At 48.8% G+C, this 24,271-nt stretch overlaps 1 protein-coding gene across 1 annotated transcript in view; it reads left to right on the forward strand.

Moving 5' to 3' along the window:
* LOC146333990 (midnolin-B-like) overlaps positions 1-24,271 on the forward strand; it is a 54,003-nt gene that overhangs the window by 8,363 nt on the left and 21,369 nt on the right. The window contains exons 2-5 of the mRNA XM_084825365.1: positions 10,172-10,231; positions 10,579-10,804; positions 13,135-13,222; positions 14,001-14,063. Coding sequence (XP_084681491.1) covers positions 10,587-10,804; positions 13,135-13,222; positions 14,001-14,063 — 369 coding nt within the window. The 5' untranslated portion in view covers positions 10,172-10,231; positions 10,579-10,586. The remainder of the gene's footprint in view (positions 1-10,171; positions 10,232-10,578; positions 10,805-13,134; positions 13,223-14,000; positions 14,064-24,271) is intronic.

A 24,271-nucleotide genomic window follows, 5' to 3' on the forward strand; every position in this document is an offset into this window, starting at 1 on the left:
CATGGGGTCACGAAGAGTCGGACACGACTGAACGACTGAACAACAACAACAAAAAGGAGGAATAAAGCTTTGAAAAGAATCCCTTTGTCTGTGTCTGGACTTGGCTACTGGATTAGACTGAGAGAGGCCTCCAAGGAGCCCTTGACACCGCAGGAGTAAATTGGTCAAGAGCAACTGTCAGATTTTCTTACCTCCAGCCAGCGGGTCAGACTGGATGACCTCTTGGTTCCATCCAAGGTACTATAATATAGCACTTGAGACTTTTTCACATTACCAAGATGGGGGCAAAGGCAAAAAAAAAAACCCCACCCTCTTCAGCTTCAGGAAATAACATTGCTGGCTCTTTGCTCTGCCTATACACTCTCCACTTGGCCTCTATTGCAAGGCACGATGGTGTAGTGGTTAGACAGTCAGAATAGAATCAGGAGGAGACCTGCATCCAAACCCCCACTCAACTGTGACCACTGAGTGACCTTGGGCAGTCTCGCTCTCACTCTCTCTGTCTAACCTACTCCACAGGGTTGTTGTTACATAGATAAAAGTTAACATGGGACTGGGCTCCATTGAAGAAAGGGACAATAGAAATGCAATTAACAATAAAAAGGACACTGGCATGCGCAGGGCAAAAGACTCCTTTGGCCATGCTCACTGGGGTTGATGGGACTTGTAGTCCAGCCCATCTGGAGGGCATCAGGTTGAGGAAAGCTGATTGACACAACTCACAGCAGGCTTTGCAAGGCCTTTTATATCTTTAAGGGTGCTTTTCCCTAAAGAGAGATAGAGAGGACAGGGACAAACAGCGCAATGCTACACAGGTATACTGAGAAGTCAGCCCCATGGATTCTGATGGGGCTTGCTGCCAAGAAAGAGTGCGTAAGGATTGTGGCCATACATTCTCAGCCTGATGAGGTGTTCTGTGTAGCTCTGCAGTTGTGCAGAATTGTTATATGCCCATTTTCCCACACCAAGAAAAGGGGCCAAAACATCTTCCGGCTCCTACGATTGTCATTGTGGTTATTCCAAAATGCAAAATTATGTCCTGTGTATAATATCCAGTGATGCTATGCAGAGATCAATGTCTCAAGCTCCGGGGTTCAGTGGGTGGCTCAGAAACCACATCTGCAAATCCAGCTAAGCAAGGTGCGGGATGAGGCACTCTGCACATGCCCCGTGGCATGCTCTTCTTTCTCCTGTTCAGTGTTCCCACTCCCTGCCCCCCAGAAAAAAGAGAATTGGAATCAAAGCATTTAGCCCCTGGAACCTGGTTCACCCCACAAGCAGTTCTGTGGGGTGTAATTCTAGCAATCTGTAGAGGTTATATTAATTTCTGAATATTTCAGCACAGGGGTGGCGGGGTCTGTTCTATACAATTTGTGTATTATTTTGCTAGTATCTTTTCAAAATGACATGGTCCAGAGGAGTGCACTCTGTGCATGCTCAGAGGAACCGATTGTCAGCAGCCCACGTGCACCAAGGAAGAAACCTGACTCTGCACATGCTCAGAGGCACCGATTGTTAGCAGCCCCTGTGTGCCAAGGCAGAAACCTGATGTTCTAGACAGATTTGGAGGCCTCCATGAATCAGGGATTGTGCGTGGGGAGAGGGAGAGAAAGGAGACAATTTTGAGTTGCCAGATGTGTGTTGAAAGTGTCAGGGTGGACACTGAGCCCATAGAATCCCAGAGTAGTTCTGATTCTGAGGAAGAGCAGTCGCTCCTGGGAGAGGAGCGCGCTCCTCTTTCCCAGGGCCCACAGCTGACGGAGATTCCTCCCACCGGCATTCCTGGCTTAGATAGCAGTCCTGGGAGTGAGAGAGCGCGGGAAGCAGACTTGGTGGATGCGCGACGCCGACGCAGAGAGCGACGCCAAATGGAGGGCGCGGAAAGGAGGTGTAGTGCCCGGTTGGCGCGCAAACAACAGCTGCGCCCAGAGGATCCAAGGGAAAAGGGGAGGGACTCTCCCTAGTCCTTAAGTTCAGGGGTCTGCCAGTAATTCCCTTTCAAACGGGGACCAACTGTTCCAACATAAGGGATAGGTACTCTGCTGCTCAGATCTAGTTGCTACCTGTAGAGTTGTTAAGTTGTAAAAGAGGAATAAAGCTTTGAAAGGATTCCCTTTGTCTGTGTCTGGACTTGGCTACTGGATTAGACTGAGAGAGGCCTCCAAGGAGCCCTTGACAGAAAGAACCCTAATTAGAAATACCTCTTGTTCAAGGTTGTTACCTCCAGGGTAGGTGTAAAATATGTGAAGAATGTGTCTGTCTGTCTGTGAGTTGTCTTCCCCCCTAAGGATGTGTCTGTGTCTGTCTGCGAGTTGTCTTCCCCCATAACAATGGGATATGGGTAGTATTTTTCCCTCTCTCCTTTCGTGTAAAAATTGCATACCCTAAATCTTTATTCATTACAAGAGAATTTCAGCTTTATGTATTTATTTCAAGTTTCTAGTCCCTCCTGTTCTCAGCACACCAGAAGTCTGCTGCAGTTGCACTTAGAAAATCAGACAGAGGCTGCAATTGTATATACATTTTTCCCTGTCAAGAGTAAGTCTCCATTCAATCCGGAGTGGTCTACTCTACCCCAAATCAAACGGTGCACAGAGGTTTGATAGGCAAGGCTGCAACACCTGGGAGTAAGAGCTATTGCACAGAGTCTGTAATGGGGCTTACTCCCAGGTAAGTGAGTATATGATTGCAGCCTTTAAACATAATGATGATCTGAGTCTTGTGCTTTTAAAAAAAATGTATAATTGTTTTGTATTTTAATAGGTTGTTTGCCTCTTTTCCTTGGGCAAAAAAGGAATGAATGGTTTTTTATTGATTGATTTGTACCCCACCTTTCTACCAAGGAAATGGCACTCAAGGCAGCTTCTGATCACAGATGAATAAAACGGATTTAAAACAATAAAACCAATATATTAAAACACGATTAAAAACACACAAAGAACAGAATAGAAACATGAGTTTGTGATGGTGGTTGGGCTCAGATAAGATTTCACTGCAGAAGGAAATCTGTCCTAAGGACAGAGTTCTATGCAAACTTTTTTGTTGCTGTTTATTCGTTCAGTTGCTTCCAACTCTTCGTGACTTCATGGATCAGCCCACGCCAGAGCTTCCTGTCGGCCGTTGCCACCCCCAGCTCCCCCAAGGTCGGGTCCGTCACCTCCAGAATATCATCCATCCACCTTGCCCTTGGTCGGCCCCTCTTTCTTTGCCTTCCACTTTCCCCAGCATCAGCATCTTCTCCAGGGTGTCCTGTCTTCTCATTACGTGGCCAAAGTACTTCAGTTTTGCCTGTAGTATCCTTCCCTCAAGTGGCAGTCTGGCTTTATTTCCTGGAGGATGGGCTGGTTTGATCTCCTTGCAGTCCAAGGCACTCTCAGAATTTTCCTCCAGCACCACAGTTCAAACGCATCTATCTTCCTTCGCTCAGCCTTCCTTACGGTCCAGCTCTCGCAGCCGTAGGTTACTACGGGGAATGCCATTGCTTTCACTATGCGGACCTTTGTTGTCAGCGTGATGTCTCTGCTCTTCACTATTTTATCAAGATTTGTCATTGCTGTTCTCCCAAGAAGTAAACGTCTTCTGATTTCCTGGCTGCAGTCAGTGTCTGCAGTAATCTTTGCGCCTAGAAAGATAAAGTCTGTCACTGCCTCCATGTTTTCTCCCTCTATTTGCCAGTTGTCAATCAAGCTGGTTGCCATAATCTTGGTTTTTTTGAGGTTTAACTGCAACCCAGCTTTTGCACTTTCTTCTTTCACCTTCGTCATGAGGTTCCTCACCTCCTCCTTGCTTTCAGCCATCAAAGTGGTATCATCTGCATAGCTGAGGTCGTTAATGTTTCTCCCAGCGATTTTAACTCCAGCCTCGGCTTCATCGAGCCCAGCACGTCGCATGATGTGTTCTGCGTACAGGTTGAATAGGTAGGGTGAGCGTGTACAACCCTGCCGTACGCCTTTCCCAATCTTGAACCAGTCCGTTGTTCCGTGGTCTGCTCTTACCGTTGCTACTTGGTCGTTCTACAGATGCCTCAGGAGGCAGACAAGATGACTTGGTATCCCCATACCACCAAGAACTTGCCACAATTTGTTATGATCCACACAGTCAAAGGCTTTAGAGTAGTCAATAAAACAGAAATAGATGTTTTTCTGAAACTCCCAGGCTTTCTCCATTATCCAGCGGATATTGGCAATTTGGTCTCTAGTTCCTCTGCCTTTTCTAAACCCAGCTTGTACATCTGGCAATTCTCGTTCCATGAATTGCTGGAGTCTACCTTGCAAGATCTTGAGCATTACCTTGCTGGCATGTGAGATAAGTGCCACTGTTCTATAATCTGAACATTCTTTAGTGTTTCCCTTTTTGGTATGGGGATATAAATTGATTTTTTCCAATCTGATGGCCATTCTTGTGTTTTCCAAATTTGCTGGCATATGGCATGCATCACCTTGACAGCATCATCTTGCAAGATTTTAAACAGCTCAGCTGGGATACCGTCATCTCCTGCTGCCTTGTTATTAGCAATGCTTCTTAAGGCCCATTCAACCTCACTCTTCAGGATGTCTGGCTCTAACTCACTGACCACCCCATCAAATCTATCCCCAGTATTATCATCCTTCCTATACAGATCTTCTGTATATTCTTGCCACCTTTTCTTGATCTCTTCTGCTAGGTCCTTGCCATCTTTGTTTTTGATCACACCCATTTTTGCCTGGAATTTACCGCCAATGTTTCTGATTTTCTGGAAGAGGTCTCTTGTCCTTCCTATTCCATTATCTTCTTCCGCTTCCACGCATTGCTTGTTTAAAAATAATTCCTTACCTCTTCTGGCTAACCTCTGGAATTTTGCTTTTAATTGGGCATATCTCCCCCTATCACTGTTGCCTTTTGCTTTCCTTCTTTCTTGGGCTGCTTCCAGTGTCTCAGCAGACAGCCATCTTGCCTTCTTGGTTTTCTTTTTCTTTGGGACGTTTTTGTTGCCGCCTCCTGAACAATGTTGCAAACTTCTGTCCATAGTTCTTCCGGGACCCTATCTACTAAATCTAGTCCCTTAAATCTATTCCTCACCTACACTGCATATTCATGAGGAATATTAGTGAGCTCATATCTGACTGATCTGTGGGTCTTCCCTATTCTCTTTAGTCTGATGCTAAATTGTGCAATAAGAAGCTCGTGATCTGAGCCACAATCAGCTCCAGGTCTTGTTTTTACCGACTGCATAGATGTCCGCCACCTTTGGCTACACAGGATGTAGTCAGTCTGATTTCAGTGTCGACCATCTGGTGAAGTCCATGTATAAAGTTGTCTCTTAGGTTGTTGGAAGAGAGTGTTTGTTATGCACAGTGAGTTGTCTTGGCAAAATTCTATCAGCCTAGGTCCCGCTTCATTTTGTTCTCCCAGACCATGCTTGCCTGTAATTCCAGGTGTCGTTTGACCACCCACCTTAGCATTCCAGTCTCCTGTAATGAAAAGAACATCTCTTTTTGGCGTACTATCCAGTAGGTGCTGCAGATCCTATAGAACTGATCTACTTCTGCTTCTTCAGCATCTGTGGTTGGGGCGTATATTTGGATCACTGTGATGTTAAATGGCTTACCCTGAATTCGAACTGAGAACATTCTATTGGTTTTTGGATTCTATCCAAGCACTGCTTTAGCCACTTTATTGTTAATTATGAAGGCTACTCCATTTCTTCTGTGGTCCTCTTGTCCACAGTAGTAGATCTGGTGGTCATCTGATGTGAAGTGGCCCATTCCAGGCCGTCTCAGTTCACTGACACCCAAAATGTCTATATTTAATCTTGACATCTCCCCAATAAGCACATCCAATTTGCCCTGGCTCATAGATCTTACATTCCAGGTTCCTGTGGTGTGTTGCTCTTTAGAACATCGGATTCGTCGTTCACCGCCAGCACCGTCGGCCGCTAGCCGTCCTTTTGGCTTTGAGCTAGCTGCGTCATCACATCTGGGGCTCGTTGAACTCATCCTCTGTTCCTCCCCAGTAGCATTTTGACCATCGTCCGACCTGGGAGTCCCATCCTCCGATGGTATACCGATGTATCCCTGGTTGTACTGATCCATTTAGTTTCCACGGCAAGAATACTGGGGTGGGTTTCCGTTTCCTTCCCCAGGGATCGTATTTAGTCTGACCTCTCTGCCGTGACCTTCCCGTCTTGGGTGTCCCTTCACGGTTTGGCTCATGGCGTCATTGAGGTGCTCAAGCTCCAGCACCATGACAAGGTAACGCTCTCCTTTGCTGGAGGTTTTTCCTATGCAAACTTACCTGGGAGTAAACCCCACAGAATTCAGTAAATATGTATATATTTGCACAATTGAGCTCCTAGTTACCTTAGAGGAAGCCTCACCAAAACCAGCAGAATGTCCCTCCAAGTCAAATATGCCTAGGATCGCACACATCACCCAGATCTTTACATTTTAAAATTTAAAAGCTTGATGTATGCAACCAGCAATTTAAAAAGAACAGCAGAAATTATAGGGGGGGTGTCTTGCAATGGATCCCCCCTCCCCCCAAAAGCCAACCCCACAGAAATAAAATTTTAAAAATTAACAGAGCAAGCTGATGCACGTCTACTCAGAAGCAAGTTCCCTTGAATTCAATGGATTAAATCCAATGTAAGTCCTACTTAGAGTAGACCCAACAAAATGAATTTGACTTAAGTTAGTCAAATTCATTTTGACTAACTTAAATCCAAGACGGACAGGTCATGGCGGAGAATTCTGACAAAATGTGGTCCACTGGAGAAGGAAATGGCAACCCACTCCAGGATTCTTGCCAAGAAAACCCCATGGAACGTATCCCAAGGCTAAAAGAGATGATGCCGGAAGATGAGCCCCTCAGGTCGGAAGGTATCCAATATACTACTGGGGAAGAGCAGAGGGTATTTCCAAGTAGCGCCAGAAAGAGTGAAGCGGCTGGGCCAAAGCCGAAAGGACACTCAGCTGTGGATGTGTCTGGTGGTGAAAAGAAAATCCGATGCTGTAAAGAACAATATTGTTTAGGAACCTGGAATGTCAGATCAATGAATCAAGGTAAGCTGGAGGTGGTCCATGAGATGGCAAGATTGAACATGGACATCTTGGGAATCAGCGAACTCAAATGGACAGGCATGGGCGAATTTAATTCAGGTGACCATCATATCTACTACTGTGGGCAAGAATCCCTTAGAAGAAATGGAGTAGCACTCATAGTCAACAAAAGCGTGGGAAAAGCAGTACTGGGGCACAATCTCAAAAACGATAGAATGATCTCAGTACGAATCCAAGGCAAACCATTCCACATCACAGTAATTCAAGTCTATGCCCCAACCACTGAGGCCGAAGAAGCTGAGGTTGATGGGTTCTATGAAGACCTACAACACCTTCTAGAACTAACACCAAAAGAAGATGTCCTCTTCATCATAGGGCATTGGAATGCTAAAGTAGGAAGTCAAGAAATCACCGGGATAACAGGCAGGCATGGCCTTGGTGTACAAAATGAAGCAGGACAAAAGCTAATAGAGTTTTGCCAAGAGAACACGCTGATCATAGCAAACACTCTTCTCCAACAGCACAAGAGGCGACTCTACACATGGACATCACCAGATGGTCAATATCGAAATCAGATTGATTATGTCCTTTGCAGCCAAAGATGGAGAAGCTCTATACAGTCAGTGAAAACAAGACCTGGAGCTGACTGTGGCTCAGATCATGAGCGGCTTCTTGCAAAATTTCGGCTTAAATTGAAGAACTTAGGGAAAACCACTAAACCAAGATGATGCTGTTAAAGTGCTGCATTCAATATGCCAACAAATCTGGAACACTCAACAGTGGCCGCAAGACTGGAAAAGGTCAGTTTACATTCCAATTCCAAAGAAGGGCAACGCCAAAGAGTGTTCAAACTACCGCACAATTGCGCTCATTTCACATGTCAGCAAGGTGATGCTCAAAATCCTACAATCTAGGCTTCAGCAGTATGCGAACCGAGAACTACCGGAAGTACAAGTGGGGTTTCGAAGAGGCAGAGGAACTAGAGATCAAATCGCCAACTTTCGCTGGATCATGGAGAAAGCAAGAGAATTCCAGAAAAACGTTTATTTCTGCTTCATTGACTACGCTAAAGCCTTTGATTGTGTGGATCACAACAAACTGTGGCCAATTCTTAAAGTGATGGGAGTACCAGACCACCTTACCTGTCTCCTGAGAAACCTGTACGAGGGTCAAGAAGCAACAGTGAGAACCAGACATGGAACAACCGATTGGTTCCAAATTGGGAAAGGAGTACGACAAGGCTGCATATTGTCACCCTGCTTATTTAACTTATATGCAGAGTACATCATGAGAAACGCCGGGTTGGATGAATCACAGGCCGGAATTCAGATTGCCAGGAGAATTATCAACAACCTCAGATACGCAGACGATACCACCCTAATGGCAGAAAGCGAAGAGGATCTCAAGAGCCTCTTGTTGAGGGTGAAAGTGCAGAGTGCAAAAGCTGGTTTGAAACTCAACATTAACAAAACTAAGATCATGGCATCTGGCCCCATCACTTCCTGGCATATAGAAGGGGAAGAAATGGAAGCAGTGACAGATTTTACTTTCCTGGGCTCCAAGCTCACCGCAGACGGTGACTGTAGCCATGAAATTAAAAGACGCTTGCTCCTGGGGAGGAAAGCTATGGCCAACCTGGACAGCATAGTACGAAGCAGAGACATCACCTTGCCGACAAAGGTCCGTCTAATCAAAGCTATGGTTTTCCCAGTAGTAACGTATGGCTGTGAGAGCTGGACTATAAGGAAGGCTGAGCGCCGAAGAATTGATGCTTTCGAACTGTGGTGCTGGAGAAGACTCTTACAAGTCCCCTGGACTGCAAGGAGGTCCAATCAGTCAATCCTAAAGGAAATCAACCCTGAGTGCTCATTGGAAGGACAGAGACTGAAGCTGAAGCTCAAGTATTTTGGCCACCTAATGCGAGGAGAAAACTCTCTGGAAAAGGCCCTGCTGCTGGAAAAGACTGAAGGCAAAAGGAGAAGGGGACGGCAGAGGATGAGATGGCTAGATAGCATCACTGACGCAATGCATATGGACTTGAGCACGCTCCGGGAGAGAGCGCAGGACAGGAAGGCCTGGCGTGCTATGGTCCATGGGGTCCCGAAGAGTCGGACACGACTGAACGACTGAACAACAACAACAACAAACTTAAGTCCCATGGATTTCAGTGGGTCTAAGTTGGATCCCCCCCCCCACACACACACACACACACACACGGGGCGTTTCCTCCCTGTCTGGTGTGCATAGGGCTGCAGCTTAGGCCACAATCCTATGCAAGTTTAGAAAAGGCCTACAACTCCCAGCCTTCCCCAGCCAGCACGAGGCTGGGGAAGGCTGGGAGTTGCAGGCTCTTTCTCTGTCTAAACATGCTTAGGATTGCGCCCTTAATTGTATTAAAAACAAAATCCTTTCGCCCCTTTTAATTCCATCCTCCACGTTTTGCAAACCAGACTTCTTTATACATCTCTGTGTATATATTATTGATTTACAATATTTTGTTGATGCTGTTTTTAATAACCACTCTTTTAATTCTGTCCCCCATATTTTGCAAATACTTCTTTGTATATCTCTCTCGGTATATATTATTTACAGTCTGGATTTTGTTGATTCTATTTTTAATACCCCACCCGACCCGAGCCTTGGGCTGATTGCAAACAGCAAAAAGACCAAAATGCCCAGTTAAAAACCTAAAATGCAATGCAAATATCATTTTATATTATCAGTAATCTGGGCATATGTATAGATACATTTAACACTAACACATACACACACGCATCTTATTATTTCATGAAGCTCTTTGTTGTAGGACTAATATATTATGAATTTGTTGTTCAGTCAGCATCTATGGGGGCGGGATTGGCAATAGCGTGTGGGCGGAGAAGGAGGGGGACTTCCTTCCTGGCACCGCCATAGCTCCGCCCATTATTGCTTGATCGCGCGGGGCGGGGACGGGCCGCCCGCCCTTGGCCCAGCGCGCTGGCCCGTGGGCGTTCGGAGAGCTCGGATTGGCCCCGGCGGGGCCGGCCAGGGGAGGCCCCCCCCCCCCCGTTTAGAACGTTCATACATTATAACTTTTTTTCTCCCGCCCTCTTTCATCTCCCCTTCTCTTCCCGGCGCTGGTTACTTCACCCCAGACTTCGGAGCGGCGGCGGCGGAGCTCCCTGCTGCGTGTGCGACACGGGCTCGAGCCCAAGGTGGGAAGGCGATAAAAAAATAATTTAATTAATAGTTGCTTTTCTTTTTAAAAATCCTTGTAAAAGGCGGAGGTAGTTTTTTTTTCAATTATTTTTTAACTAACCCCCCGCGCGCCTTTTCCTATTAAGGAAAAAGCAACTTCAGAGGGAAGTGTATATTTGGGGGAGGGGGGTGTTAAAGGACGAAACGGGCGGGGGAGGACAAGCGCGAAGGATCTGCTCCGGTCCCAGGGAAGCGAGGAAGCGGAGTCACTCCGGAGCCGCGTGAACGCGCGAGGAGGAAGCGAGGCGCTGCTTTGCCCGCCTGGTCTGGGACCTGGGTTCAACCCCTGCCTCCCTCCCTCCAGGTAATCGAATGGACCACCAATCCACCCCCAGGAGCTGCAGCCGGGGGGGCCCAGCCTGCGAGGCCGTCCAAAGCGACCCGTCCATGAATGTTTTCGTCCACACGACCACCGGGGCCCGGTATGAGCTCTCTGTGCCCGTGGAAGAGACGGTGGAAGGTCTGAAGCGGAGGTTGTCTCAGCGGCTCAAAGTCCCCAAGGACCGCCTGGCTCTCCTGCACAAAGAAAGGTAACTGGGAAGGCTGCACGCCCGCGGCCCGGTCCACCGTAAATACGAAGGGGGGTGCGGAGTTCGAATTCTGCTTCTTTTCCGGCCGGGGTGTGGCTTGTAGCGGGGTCTACTCGGGAATAAGCGCACTGAGTTACTCCCTGCGGGAGCGCAGCTCGGGTCGCCACCGGTTCGAGCAGTCTTGAGGAGGGGGAGCGTGTAGGGGAGGGTTTTCTCGGGAGCAAGCCCCACTCGGCTTCGTGAGGGCTTGGAGAGGCGCCTCCAGATCGCCATTTTTGTGAGTGCGCGTCTCCTCGAGAGCAACCCCCCGGTGGGCTCGAGGGGGCTTGCTCGGCTGGAAAAGCATCGCTCGGATCGCAGCCCGGCTGAGCAATCCTCGGGGGGAGGGCGGGGAGGTCTACTCAGAGGCAAGCCCTACTGGGCCCGAAGGGCCTCAATCACCGGGCAAAGCGCGTGATAGGACTTGTAGACGGAAGGCTTGGGAGCAAAACTGTAGAAGTATTGAGAAGTGTCGTAGGGTCGCACATATGTATGTATTGTACTTTGCTGTGTATTTGGTTATATGCTCTCTTTCCTCCTCTAACTTTGGATCTTAGCTATAAATGTGTGTCTGGTATGCCTTGGAATATTTGTGTAAAAATCATGTCCATGTTTAAATATATATGTGTCTGTGTGGGTACACACACCACACTTATACAAGAAGGGTGTGCACATTGCAAGAGTGATGGAGTCTCCTTTTGACATGGGGGGGCATAAGCATGGGGTCCGTTTGCCTGCCCCCACCCCCATCTTTCTGTTTCTGTGCCCCTCATTTCTTCCCCTAGTTTATATTCTTTCCAAAAACTCTTTAAAACCCAAACCCCTTACAAAAGCAAGATCTGAAATCCCCCCAATAACTTGCTTGAGACCCCCACTTGGGGCAGTGGTGCTTCTTATTTGTTTTTTGGGGGGTCCTGTTACACTGGGCAAGAAACACTTCAATTATTGCTGCCTATTGATCTGCCCCCCATGTGCCTTGGCCTTTTTTCCCCGTTCCTCTTTTTCTTTTAAAGGGGGGCGGGGAGAGATAAGTGATTCTTACTTCCCACAAAGGGCTCAGTAGGGATTGGCTTAGAATTCTCTTTAGATTCTGCATGTGTGTCTCTTCTCCCCCGCCCCCCTTCCACCTCCTGGTCTTCCGCTCATGAAGGTGTCCTTTGTTCTGAAGCTTGGCTTTGGGTAGCCTGCAAGAACTACACGCCTACACACACACGCACTCACACTATCTCAACACAACCCTGCTTCGGTATATTGTGATATCTTGGAAAGAATGTAGCAGAGAACCCCAAAGCAGCAGGCTTTGCCTCCCCCTTGCAAAGTGAGGAGGGAGGGAGAAATCTTATCACAGCAGTGACTTACAGGGGTCAAGGTTTGGGGAGGGGGCTGTTTGTCATACATGGGCCTGTCTCTTTGTTTTACTAAGTCCCCCCCCCCCCCCCGCTTTGTCAGAGCCTGGAGAACCACTTAAGCTGCAATACAGGTTTGCCCTTGCACGATAAACCCTGGCATCTCTTTTTTTCCCCACCCCACACAAACCAACTGCCCCCCCAAGCTCCCATATTTATGCATCTTATTACCCCTCTCTCCCTCCCTCCCTCTTTCCCTTTCTGATCCACTTTAAAAAGGACTTTCAGTCCAGAAATGGTCTCTTTTGTTTGTTTGTAACCAAATAAAAAGGAAACAGGCTTGCTTTTTCATTTCCACTGTTTGAGTGTTTATTTCTTAAAAATCCCCCCTGCATGTATTTTTACACACCCCAAATTTCAGTAGCTTCTCCATGTATGTATGTATGTCTATATATGTATATGTATTAAAAAAAACCCAAAACCCTCCACGTCTATCACCCCGATTGTCTGGAATAGTCGGGGGGGGGGGGGGAGAGACTTGCTGGATGATTATAAAATAACAGGTGATTTGTCTGGGGGCAGCAGAGAGAGAAAGACTTCTGATATTATGTTTACATAAGAGGCAGAAAGGGGAGAGACAGGGCAAAGATGGGATGTCACGTTTTTGGGGAGCCCCCCAAAAAACCTCAAGAAACCTCAAGGTGAACCATCAAATGTAGGAGGAATACCTTTGTCCTGGAATAAGAAAACAGATCTTTTTAAAAAAAAAAAATTAAGAGACACCCACTGTCCCAATTTTCTTTGCATCACATAAGGGCGACATTTCTCCAGCTTCGTTTTGAATGAGAAAGTCTTTTGTAATGTGTGTGCGTGTTTAGATTTCCTGGAAGTAATGCTTTTTGTTTCTCTCTCTCTCTCTCTTCCCCCCCCCCCTTTTCCTCTTAGACGCCTTAGTTCTGGCAAACTGCAAGATCTAGGGGTCAGCGAAGGAAGCAAGTTGACCCTTGTACCTACGGTAGAAGCTGGTTTGATGGTAAATGTCATTTTTTCCCTTATCTCCCCCAGTCCCAGCATGAATACACAAAGTTTTTCAGGTTTTCTCTCTTTTATTGGATCTTTCTAGCAGAGACTGGATGACTGCCTACCAAGGGTGTTGTAGAAATGAATTTCCTGCATTGCCAGAGGGTTAGACTAGTTACCCTTTGCGGTCCCTTCCAATTCTGTGATCCTCACAGGGTTCCCCTGTCCAATTTATTTTATTTCATGGTTTTATATACCACTTTCCAGATCTATATATAAAAAAACTCTTAAGCAGTTCTGTGAAAGAGCTGGGCCATTTTGGCCCACTTCTGAGATGCTTTACTTTTCTTTCTTTTTTTTTATAGCCTCTTACAATGCAGCCCTAAGAAACCTTACTCAGAAGTAGGCCCCATTGAGTTCAGTGGGAGTGAATCTCGAGTAACTGAAGCAGAATACATAGTCTTCCTCCCCTGCCCCTGCATTTTTCCTCTCCATGACCCTGCAAGGTAGCTTTAGGTTAAAAGTTGGAGTGAACCAGCCCTGTGAAATCACAATAGGGTTATTCTCGCCTTCCAGTAGCATGAATATTTTTGTTGGCCTTATGAAGACGTCCCCAAGCAATCACCCCAATAATTTCTGATGCAGAAAGAGAAGAGGGAAAACACCTGTACAGCTTTTTTCCTCTCTTTCTGGTCGCCTAGAGGCGATGCTGAGTGCTCCACAGGCGGCCAGGAAAAGCAGTGAGCTGAAAAGCCTCATTTTCTCTTCTTTTCCTCTCCCTTCTTCCTCAGTCGCAAGCGTCCAGGCCAGAACAGTCCGTGATGCAAGCGCTGGAAAGTTTAACAGAAACTCAGGTAAGACTGACGGAGGGTGAGCACCTTCTGGGGGCTGTGGGAGGAAGGAAAGCGTGTTTCAATAAGCACAACGATGTCTCACAAGAACTTTGCTTTGTCTTGTTCCCCCATCCCCAGAGAGAGGGGAAGTCAGATGAAAGGACTGCAGTTACAGGGCTAGGACAGTGCTTTTCCTGAATTCTGGATCAGCCTCTGTTTAAGGAGAGAGAAAAAAACCAAAATGTACTGCCATAGCAAGATTCTAGTCCATAGCGAGGCCTAAGTTCCATTTCTGCTGCAACATGCTGCATTGGTTTTTCCTGTCTGGTGGCTTCCACCTTCGACTCCCTTTTTGTTAACGGGGGGACCCCAGTGGGGACTTTGGTGCGGAGAATGTAGCACGGGACAGGAGACGAGACCTTGATTCTGGTTCTCTTCTGCCCTTGAGCTGTTTTTGGGAGGTGGGATGACAGAGCACCCCATCCAACGTGGTCGATGATGATCCAGACCCCCCGCCAAGTTGTTGTGACGGAGGGCAACTTCTGCATTTTGTAGTCCAACACATCTGGAGGATGGCGAGGCGAATCTCATCTTTCATGGTTGTGTCCATTTTTAAGCCTCCTTAGAGGAGACCCGTTGAAACGAATGGGACGTGAATGAGTGACAACTGCCATTCATTTGCCTGGGTCTACTCTGATGAGGGCTTTGGCTACAACCCAAGAGTTCTTTAATTTTTAGGTGGGCCATGTGTTCTCTATTAATGTATGGATGGTTTTTTGTTTCCTTGATTTCAGTGTGCAATTCTATTGGCTTTAGGAAGACATCCGCAGCCCGGCTCCTGCCAGGTGGGTTGGACAACAACTCCCATCTTCCCTGGGGATGATGAGAGTTGTTGTGCAAAACATCTGGAAGGACCAAAGTTGGCGGAAAGCTTCTCTAGGTAGATAATCTTGTTTCTTCTTATGTAAGCCTTCCCCGCCCCCTTTTAATCTGTCTCTCCTCACCCCCAAACCCTGATGGCAGAGATTTTCTTTGCTTTTAAGAAAATGGTGAAATCTGCTTTCTTTAAAAAAAAAAATCTGCATCTAATAATCAAGAGACAGGGAGGGGTGGGTGTGACTTCCTGACCCCTTAGAGCTGAAAACAAAACTCCTGACAGACTTGGCCCAGCTAGTAGGACAGAGCTGTAAAAAGAAAACCTTTGGCTGTGATCTTGTACACTCTGCCCTGGAAGTGAGCCTCATGGAACGCACTGGGACTTACTTCCAAGTAGACATGCAGAGGATTGCCGGGTAAACGGCTTAGAGGGGGGAGGTTGCCCTCAGCGACATCGAACGAAGATGCGAGGGGGCTTTTCATAATAAACCTGCATGTAAAATCCCCCACGTTGAATTTCTATCGCTCCCTTTGTATATGGCTTTTGAGTTTGCCTGCCCCCACTTCCTGAGCTTCTCCCCCCCCTGCCCCGCAAAAAAAATATTTATGAAATGCACAACGGCTGTTTAGTTCTTGGGGGGGTGGGGGAATGCATTTGAATCTTAAATTCTTTCCAACAAAACTTGGTGTCTGCCGGTGGGGGGTGCTTCTCTTCTGTACACCCCCACCTCTCCCATCCACAACCCCAAAGCATTCTCACCCTTTCAGCTTCCCCACTTCCTCTCCTTAACTCTGCCCTTGCCTGCGTCTTTGGGGGGGCGGGGTTGCGTACTCAGCCTCATGCTTGAGTCAGCCTTTGGGTGACACCTTACTTCCTTTCATAATCCAGTGTTTGTGTTGTCGTGTGTCATCCCCCCCCACACGCACACACGCAATTCTCTACTCCCTCCATATATTTATGTCCATACCACTTTTTAATCCTCACAAAAGATGCACAGAATGTGGGAACCTAAGGATTTCGGGGGGGGGGGGCTTTATCACCAGTTTCACTGCTTCTGGGGGGGGGGGGTGGAATTTGCAAAAACTGGAGCTGGGAAGGGGGGGGCATTGATTTTGCTCCCCCCCAATCTCCACTGCTCGTCTTTTATATAAAAATAGAGAAGCTGGTTTTGAAATAATTTTCTGCTCTCTCCTCTCTAGCCTCAGCTGCAGAAAAGATATAGCTTGGGGGGGCAGACCTATTGATGGGAAGGAGGAATGAATGGGGCAGGGACGAGGGTGGTGGAGACGGAGCCCCAGCCAGCCATCTGTTCATGGTGGGGCTGTCTTTCATTAAGTTGTTCCTGTTGTTCCTGCTGCATTCCTTTCTTCCTTTCGAGAGCCTCCGCAACATTTCGGTAGCAGTATCACAGTGGGGTTTGGGGGGCGGGGGGGGGAATGCTTGCTTGTGGGGAGGGGCAGCTGGATCCTGCGTTTTCAGGGGCCAGTGATCCTAGCCCCCTGATCAGCTGGAATGTTCTGACACAGGCACTTAATAATAAATAGAAACCAATCTGTAACAATAGCGATAATCATCCAAATAATCGAGATAATAACAATAGCGATAATCGTCCAAATAATCGAAATAATAGAATCATAGAACAGTAGGGTAGGAAGAGGCCTACAAGACCATCGAGTCCAACCCCCTGCTCAATACAGGAATTCAAGTCAGAGCATCCCTGACAGATGGCCGTCCAGCCTCATCTTGAACACCTCCAGGGTGGGAGAGCCCACTGCCTCCCTAGGCAATGGGTTCCACTGTTGTATTGCTCTGACAGTAAGGACGTTCTTCCTGATGTTCAGCCGGAATCGGGCTTCCTGCAGCTTGAGCCTATTATTCCGTGTCCTACACTCTGGGATGATGGAGAAGAGATCCTGGCCTTCCTCTCTGTGACAACCTTTGAAGTACTTGAGGAGCGCTATCCTGTCTCCCCTCAGTCTCCTCTTCTAAGGCTAAACATGCCCAGTTCTTTCCATCTCTCCTCATAGGGCTTTGTTTCCAGTCCCTTGATTATCCTCATTGCCCTCCCCTGAACCCTCTCCAGTTTGTCTGCATCCTTCTTAAAGTGCAGTGCCCAGAATGGGACACAGTACTCCAGATGAGGCCTAACCAGTGCTGAGTAGAGGGGGACTAGTACTTCCCGGGATTTGGAAGCCATGCTTCTATTAATGCAGCCCAAAATAGCATTTGCCTTTTTTGCAGCCACATCACATTGTGGGCTCATCTTCAGCTTGTGATCGACAACAATTCCAAGATCCTTCTCGCTTGTAGTGTGGTTGAGCCACGTATCCCCCATCTTGTAACTGTGCATTTGGTTTCTTTTTCCTAGGTGCAGAACTTGTCATTGATCCCTATTCAATGTCATTCTGTTGTTTTCTGCCCAGCGCTCCAGTCTGTCAAGATCACTTTGAATTCTGTTTCTATCTTCCAGGGTATTAGCTATCCCACCCAATTTTGTGTCCTCTGCAAATCTGATCAGCATTGCCTGCACCTCCTCCTCCAAGTCATCGATAAAACTGTTGAAGAGCCCTGGGCGCAGGACTGAGCCCTGCAGTACCCCGCTCGTTACCTCTCCCCAGTTGGAGAAGGTCCCATTTATTTATTATTTATTTATTTATTTATAAAATTTATTAATCGCCCATCTGGCTGGTCACCCAGCCACTCTGGGCGATGTACAACATACAATAAAACAGTTTAAAACAATAAAATTCTACAGTAAAAACATTTTCTAAAATACCCTAACCCACCCCAAATGCCTGCCTGAACAACCACGTTTTTAATGCACGCCGGAAGCTCATTAAAGAGGGGGCATGGCGGAGTTCCCTAGGGAGGGAGTTCCACAGAGTGGGGGCCACCACAGAAAAGGCCCTCTCCCTCGTCCCCACCAGTCTAGCTGTCCTGGCTGATGGGACAGAGAGAAGGCCATCCGAGGCTGATCTTGTTAAGCGGCCTGTCTGGTGCTGCTGGAGGCGCTCCTTAAGATAGGCTGGGCCGGAACCATATAGGGCATATTGAGAAGCACTCTTTGAGTCCCATTCTGTAGCCAACTGTGGATCCACCGGATTGTTGTTTCATCTAGCCCACTTGGAGCTAGTTTGCTCCTCAGGAGATCATGGGGCACTTTGTCAAAAGCTTTGCTGAAGTCGAGGTATATGATGTCCACAGTATTCCCACGGTCTACAAGGGAGGTTACTTGATCAAAAAACGAGATCAGATTTGTCTGGCAGGACTTGTTCTGGACAAATCCATGTTGGCTTCGAGTCATCACTGCATTGTTTTCAAGGTGCCCACAGTTGGATTGCTTTATGATCTGCTCCAGAATTTTCCCAGGAATTGATGTCAGACTGACTGGTCTGTAGTTCCCAGGTTCCTCCTTTTCGCCCTTTTTGAAGAGAGGGACAACATTGGCCCTCCTCCAGTCATCTGGCACTTCCCCCGTCCTCCAAGATTGCTCAACGAGAATAGACAGTGGCTCTGAGAGTTCTTCTGCCAGTTCCTGTATTACTCTGGGATGCAGCTCATCTGGCCCTGGGGATTCGAGCTCATTCGAAGTAATGAGGTGTTCCTTGACCATATGCCTGTCGATCTCAAGCTGCAATCCTGCCCCTTCAGCCTGTACTTTGCCTTTGCCAGGGGGGTCATAGACCCTCTTTTGGGAGAAGACTGAGCCAAAGTAGGAATTGAGCACCTCTGCCTTTTCTTTGTGATCTGTTATCATTTTGCCATCCTTATTTAATAGCTGAACCACCATTTCTTTCCTCTGCCTTTTACTATGCACGTAGCTGAAGAAAGCCTTTTTGTTGCTTTCAACCTCCTCAGCTTGTTCTTAGCTTTAGCCTTCCTGACGCCATCCCTGCAATTCTGTGCTGCCTGCCTGGACTCTTCCTTAGTTGCTTGGCCTTCTTTCCACTTTCTATATATGCCCGTTCTTGTTTTCAGGTCATCCTTAAGCTTTTTGTGAAGCCACATTGGCTCCTTCTGTTGTCTTCCACCTTTTCTTCTTGTTGGAATGGTTTGTAATTGTGCCTTGAGAATTTCCTTTTTTAAAAGCTCCCACCCATCTTGGACTCCTTTTCTCGTTAGCGTTGCTTGTATAGCCCCTTGTATACCCGCTGGAGCAGCTTCCTCTGCTCTGCTCAGCTAGGAGGCGGACACAGACTGAAGCTTCCCGCCCACTCAGCTGCTGGGAGTACTCGGGCCACCCCCCCCCCCAATTCAGTTGGAGCTCTCAGAAGCACCTGGTGAGCTCACAGCCACTCAGAAGGACAAAGGACAGCCCCCTGGGCTTCCTGCAGCCCACTTACCTCTTTGCCTCTGTCTCCTTTGTCTCTTCTACCACTGCAACTCCCCTGGCCAACTCCTGTTTGCTCCCCCAGTCCGTTCGCTCTGGTCACTCGCTTTCTGAGAGCTTGCCTGATTCTGTAGTTCCTGGACCAGCTGGACCAGCTTCCTCTGCTCTGCTCAGCTGGGAGGCAAGAAACAGCAGTAATCCAAATTGATCTGCAGTCGTAAGACCATAGTGTTTATCAAGCACCTAAGATATACCAGGCACTGTGTTCTGGTTTGAAGCGGGTGCAGTCCTTCCCACCAGTATCCCCTTGGGAAGGTGCGAGTTGAGAGGAAAGGGGGTGGGGCGGGAAGAGGAAAACAACCCAACTCAGGCACTGGTTGGTGTGTGAGTGGCATAAGTGTAGGTGATACAGGTCAGTCATCCCTCAAGACAGCAACAATTCACTGGGTAGACCAGGTGCTTGGCTTGCATTAGGTCCCCGGTTCGATCCCTGGCTTCTCCAAGTAGCACTAGGAAAGTATCCTTCCTAAAAGTCCTGAAAGTGCTGCCAGTCGGTGTCGGCAATATGGACCGAGGTTCTGACTTGATCCAAGGCAGCTTTCTATGTTCAGATGTAACTTGGTGCCCTCTGGATGCGTTTACTTATTTACTGATTTGATTTGTACCCCGGTGAAGCTGGGATAGGTGATACATATATACCATTTCATCACCTAGAATTCTGAACAGTCTCCTGCAAATCCAGCAGTCCCAGTTTGGGCCCAAAAGACTGGGGCATGGGGGGGGGCAGGGTGCGTTGCTGAAACTGCCCTAGTCACTGCCTTCCTGCTAGGATAGAAAACTGGTTGTGAGGGGTGTGTGTATGTGGCCCGTTTTTTCTTTTCCCTCTTCACCGCCCCTTTCTCCGCACACAATCGTTGGTGGATTAGTTGGCAGGAACCCTCTTTTCTCCCCCTGCCAACCTTTTTTAGTGGAAAGGACATGCCAGGTTGTGTTAGTGGGGTGTTTTGAGGTGAGGGGGCAGGGGAAAGAGGGGAAGCCACGCCCCTCATTCATACTACGGCGGGTTCGGAATGTCACTCCTCCAGCCAGGCTTTTGGTGACGGTAGCCAAATCCACTTCCTCTAAGCCAACATTTCCCCAACCGGGTGCCCTTTCGGTGCTTTGGACTCTACCCAACCAGGAGAGACGATGGTTCGGGTGATGGGACCCAGTATTGGGGTAAAGGCAGGATGTAAATAAATATAATAATAATAATGGGACTCATAGTCTGAAACCTCTAGAGGGTACTACCTTGGGGATGGCTGCTGCAGTTTTGGCTGGGGGAGACATTCTAAAGAGTCTGTCTTCAATCATCCCTCTGGTTAAATCGGGGGTGGTGGTGGAAGGGGTCTTGGATTGCCTGTATTAGAGTGGCAGGGGATACATCCCCGTTGTATTCAGTTATGGTGATAATCCCTGCCAATTTTAATGGTTTTTTATTTTTTGCCGTGCTAAGATTTGGGGGGGCAATGGGGAGGGTTTATCATAAGATCAGGAAAAGGGCTATGCAGGGGGCACATGGATGAAAATCATCTTTTCAGCTGTGCCTTAGCGATGTTGAAAGTGGGGGGGGGGTTACTTCTCCAAGGTGGAGGAGGAGGTGTGAGTTAAACTGGCAAGCTGACACCGTCACACTGTTCTGTCTTGACCTATAGCAGCTTCCCTGAACCCAGTGCCCTCTAGCAGTATCCAGCAGTGATTCCCATAGCTGGCTGGGGATACTAGAACTTGTAGTGGGATCCCCACTGGGGTAAACTGACCTATAGCCTCCCCCAGATAATGTTCCTTCACAATTATTTCCCTCCCACACCAAGTCTCCTTTGTTGGTTAGGATGGTACAGAGCATGTCCTTGTACTGGGGTGAAGTTTTACTGGGGGGCAGGGGGAACATCAGAGTCAGAATGAATGTGGATTCTTTGATGCATAGGCTTTTTTGCTCCCTCTCGACCCTAGACAGAACATGGTCTCTCTGGCCAGCACCCCTGTGCAGCTGTGTTGGCTGGGGCGATGGGGTTTGTAGTCCAGCCCACCTCTAAGCCCCTGGCCCCCTGCAGGCATTGCTGGCCTCCAACTCCCACCTTCCCCAGCTAGCATGGGCGATAGTCAGGGGTGATGGGTGTTGTAGTCCAAAGAATCCAGAGGGCAATATGCCACTCCCCCCCCCCCCCCCGCTCTAACCAGTGTCCTATCAGCTGTGCACAATTTTGAAAGGGTGAGGGGCTCTCTTTCTCCCCCCACCCACAACTCCAGTCCCTGGATTTATCCCTCCACCAGTCTGTTTCCAGGGTGGGACTGGGCACCTTTGATGGGAGGAGGAAACAGAATTGACCTTTGATGGGAGGAGGAAACAGAATGGGGAGGGGGGTTTTCTCCCCCCATGCACCCCCAGTATGCCCAGTAGTTGATACATCGCACCTGCTCTCTGCATGGACTCCAAGCGCCATCCTCCACACTGGCCAGGGGTGATGGAGGTTGTGTTCGGACACATCTGGAAGGCCCAGGCGGCATGCTGCCGGAGAGTGCTGCAGAGGCACCAGGGCGATGTGTCCTCCTCCTGCCCCCCTGGCTCTGCCACCCACCCACTGCAGTGGGGTGGGAGGCAAGGGTTACTTCCTGCCAGAGTGTGGCATTGTGCGGAGAAAAGCATTGAGTGTTCTCTGAGTCATCCCTTGTTTCTTGCAACTGGGATTTGCTCTCGGGTTCCGTTCAGAGGCGATCAGTTGAATTCTTCTTTTACTCTCCCTTGTCTTCTCCCCACCCCGCCGCCTGCAATGCCAATTCCCCTGGCTTGGGCGGGGGAGAAGAAAGTTGGCAAGATGCCTCCCACCGTGGGCACCCTGTGTCTTCCTGGAGGTGGTTGTGTTCACCCCACAAAATATATATATTTTCTCTCCCTTCCCTATCATCCCCCCTTCTCTGCCACTGTTCACTCCCAGATGAGTGCGATTGTATAAGTGCTTACTCCACCGTAGGCACCTGCCCCACCACCCTCGGATCCTGCTGTGGTTCCAGAGGTGGCAGGGCTGAATTCATCCACCCTCACTTTTCTTTGTTTCCTTTGTCGGGCAGGGGTTCGACCCCCGGACTCATTGCCTTGCACCAGGCTTCAGGGCGATGATGGTGCTGCCTCTGGGCATGTGCAGAGTGCATTCCCCGCCACCCAGTTCCCACCTACCTAAACCGCCCTTCCCCAACCAGCTGTGTCGGCCTACAATTTCCATCGTCCCCAGATGGCATGGCTGGCCAGGTGGAGGGAAAGGAATTATTTTAATTTATGCTCCGCCTTTCCGCCCCACATGCTTAAGACCCTATTGAAATGTGTGTGTTTTTTCTCAAAGGGGGCCGTTCTTCCCTGTTTGTGCAAATAAAATAAAACGTGAGCAGAAGCATTATTCTTAGTGCTGCTGGGGGCTCATGGCACCGAGGTGCTGAAGGCCAACCTGTGTGTTTATGACGGCGTGGTGGGGAGACAGAGAGGTGCAGGGCAAACTGTGAGTCAGCCAGGCGGGCGGAGAGATCTCCACCAACTTTAGGATGGCTTCTGACATCAGAAGAAACTGGAGGAGAGGGGAAGGAAGAGAGGGCAGGAGGCTGAGATGACCAAGTCTTGAGCAGGCACCAGTCTCTTCCGTGCTGGAGGGGCCGAGCAGTGTAGTGGCTAGAGTCAAGCCAGCTTGAAATTAAGCTGCCTTTGGCATTGTGTGGAGTCCTTTAGCTTGGGTCTGTTTCCGATTGAAAGGCGTTCGTCCTCACTTTCTTCCTTGGCTTTCCCAAAAAATTCTAAGCTTGCGCATGGATGCAATCTGGTTCCCTGACACAGTGGGGGCTGGATCCAGGCCTGAGGCCAGCGGGAACCATTGGCAGCTGGGTTTGTTTCTGTAAGGGGGAAAAATGTTTGGTCACGGCTTGGCTTTGGACGACCCCCCCCCCCCCCCCGGCACAAACCTCAGTGGCCAAGTTTACAAAATGGGTGCGTGGCTGCTGCTTTTTGCATGGCAGATTCAGGGTTGACCGGACATCTGTCACTGTTCCTGCCATGATCCATATTGCCTTTGCCATCCCCCCCCCCCCCCGGGCTTTTTGTTGGTGTGTCTCCGCAGCCCACCCCTGCAAGGCAGGGCCCCATGCTTGGTCCTTTTTACAAACCAGAGATCAGAGAGAGAGGATGAGAGAGCTCAACTTGCCCAGCGCCAAAGGAGCCATCTGCAGATGCACCACTCGAACCTGGGTCCTCCCACACTCCAGTGTACCCCTCCCTCTGCTGTGCCGTGTTCTGTTAGGTCTCTAACAGAAGGGGCATCCACTTTTTGGCTGTACTTTCTACAGATGCATTAGCAGAAGCCTAGCAGACTCTGGACACCAGTGGAACCACAGCAAAGAGTAAGGGATGCATTTTGGTCTAGGGGGGCGTGGGCGGGGAGATGCCTTCTCTCCAGTGCCTTCTCTGCATATGGTAATTGCCATCTGCATGCTGGCTAAGCACTGGAAGAACAAAGGGACCAGCTTCCATTCAGACTCCCAGAAAAGGGGATTCCGGAGGGGCGGTGTGCACATTCATGAAAACTGTGTGGGTGCACATGGGGGTGGAGCGAATCTGTCTCTGTCTTTTTCTTTTTTTTTTTATGGCTCACTCCATGCGCCATGGCAATTTGCCTTGGGCAGGTGCCCAGCAGTCTTTTGTTCAGCCGGTGGGGGCAGGCCGCGCATGTGCGGGGAGGGGAGGCTGGGACAGTCGTGATGGGCACGGGGACGGAGAAGCCTGATGCAGGAGTCCTTTTGTGGCCGGGCTGGCATAGAATTTCGTGACTGGCGTGGTGGTGGGGAAAACATTGATTTATCTGTCCGTCGCCCCCCCCCCCCCCATGAAGTTAAAAGATGAAGTAACAATCTAAAAAGACACAGCACGCAAGGAAAAGGAGACAAGGAGGGCAGAGGGGAAAAAAATCCGTTTTTCAGTCGGGCTGGTGGATTATCCCTGCTTCC

Source organism: Heloderma suspectum, chromosome W (assembly GCF_057233095.1).
Source record: "Heloderma suspectum isolate Gila_16-S chromosome W, 16-S_ref, whole genome shotgun sequence".
NCBI classification, from domain to species: domain Eukaryota; kingdom Metazoa; phylum Chordata; class Lepidosauria; order Squamata; family Helodermatidae; genus Heloderma; species Heloderma suspectum.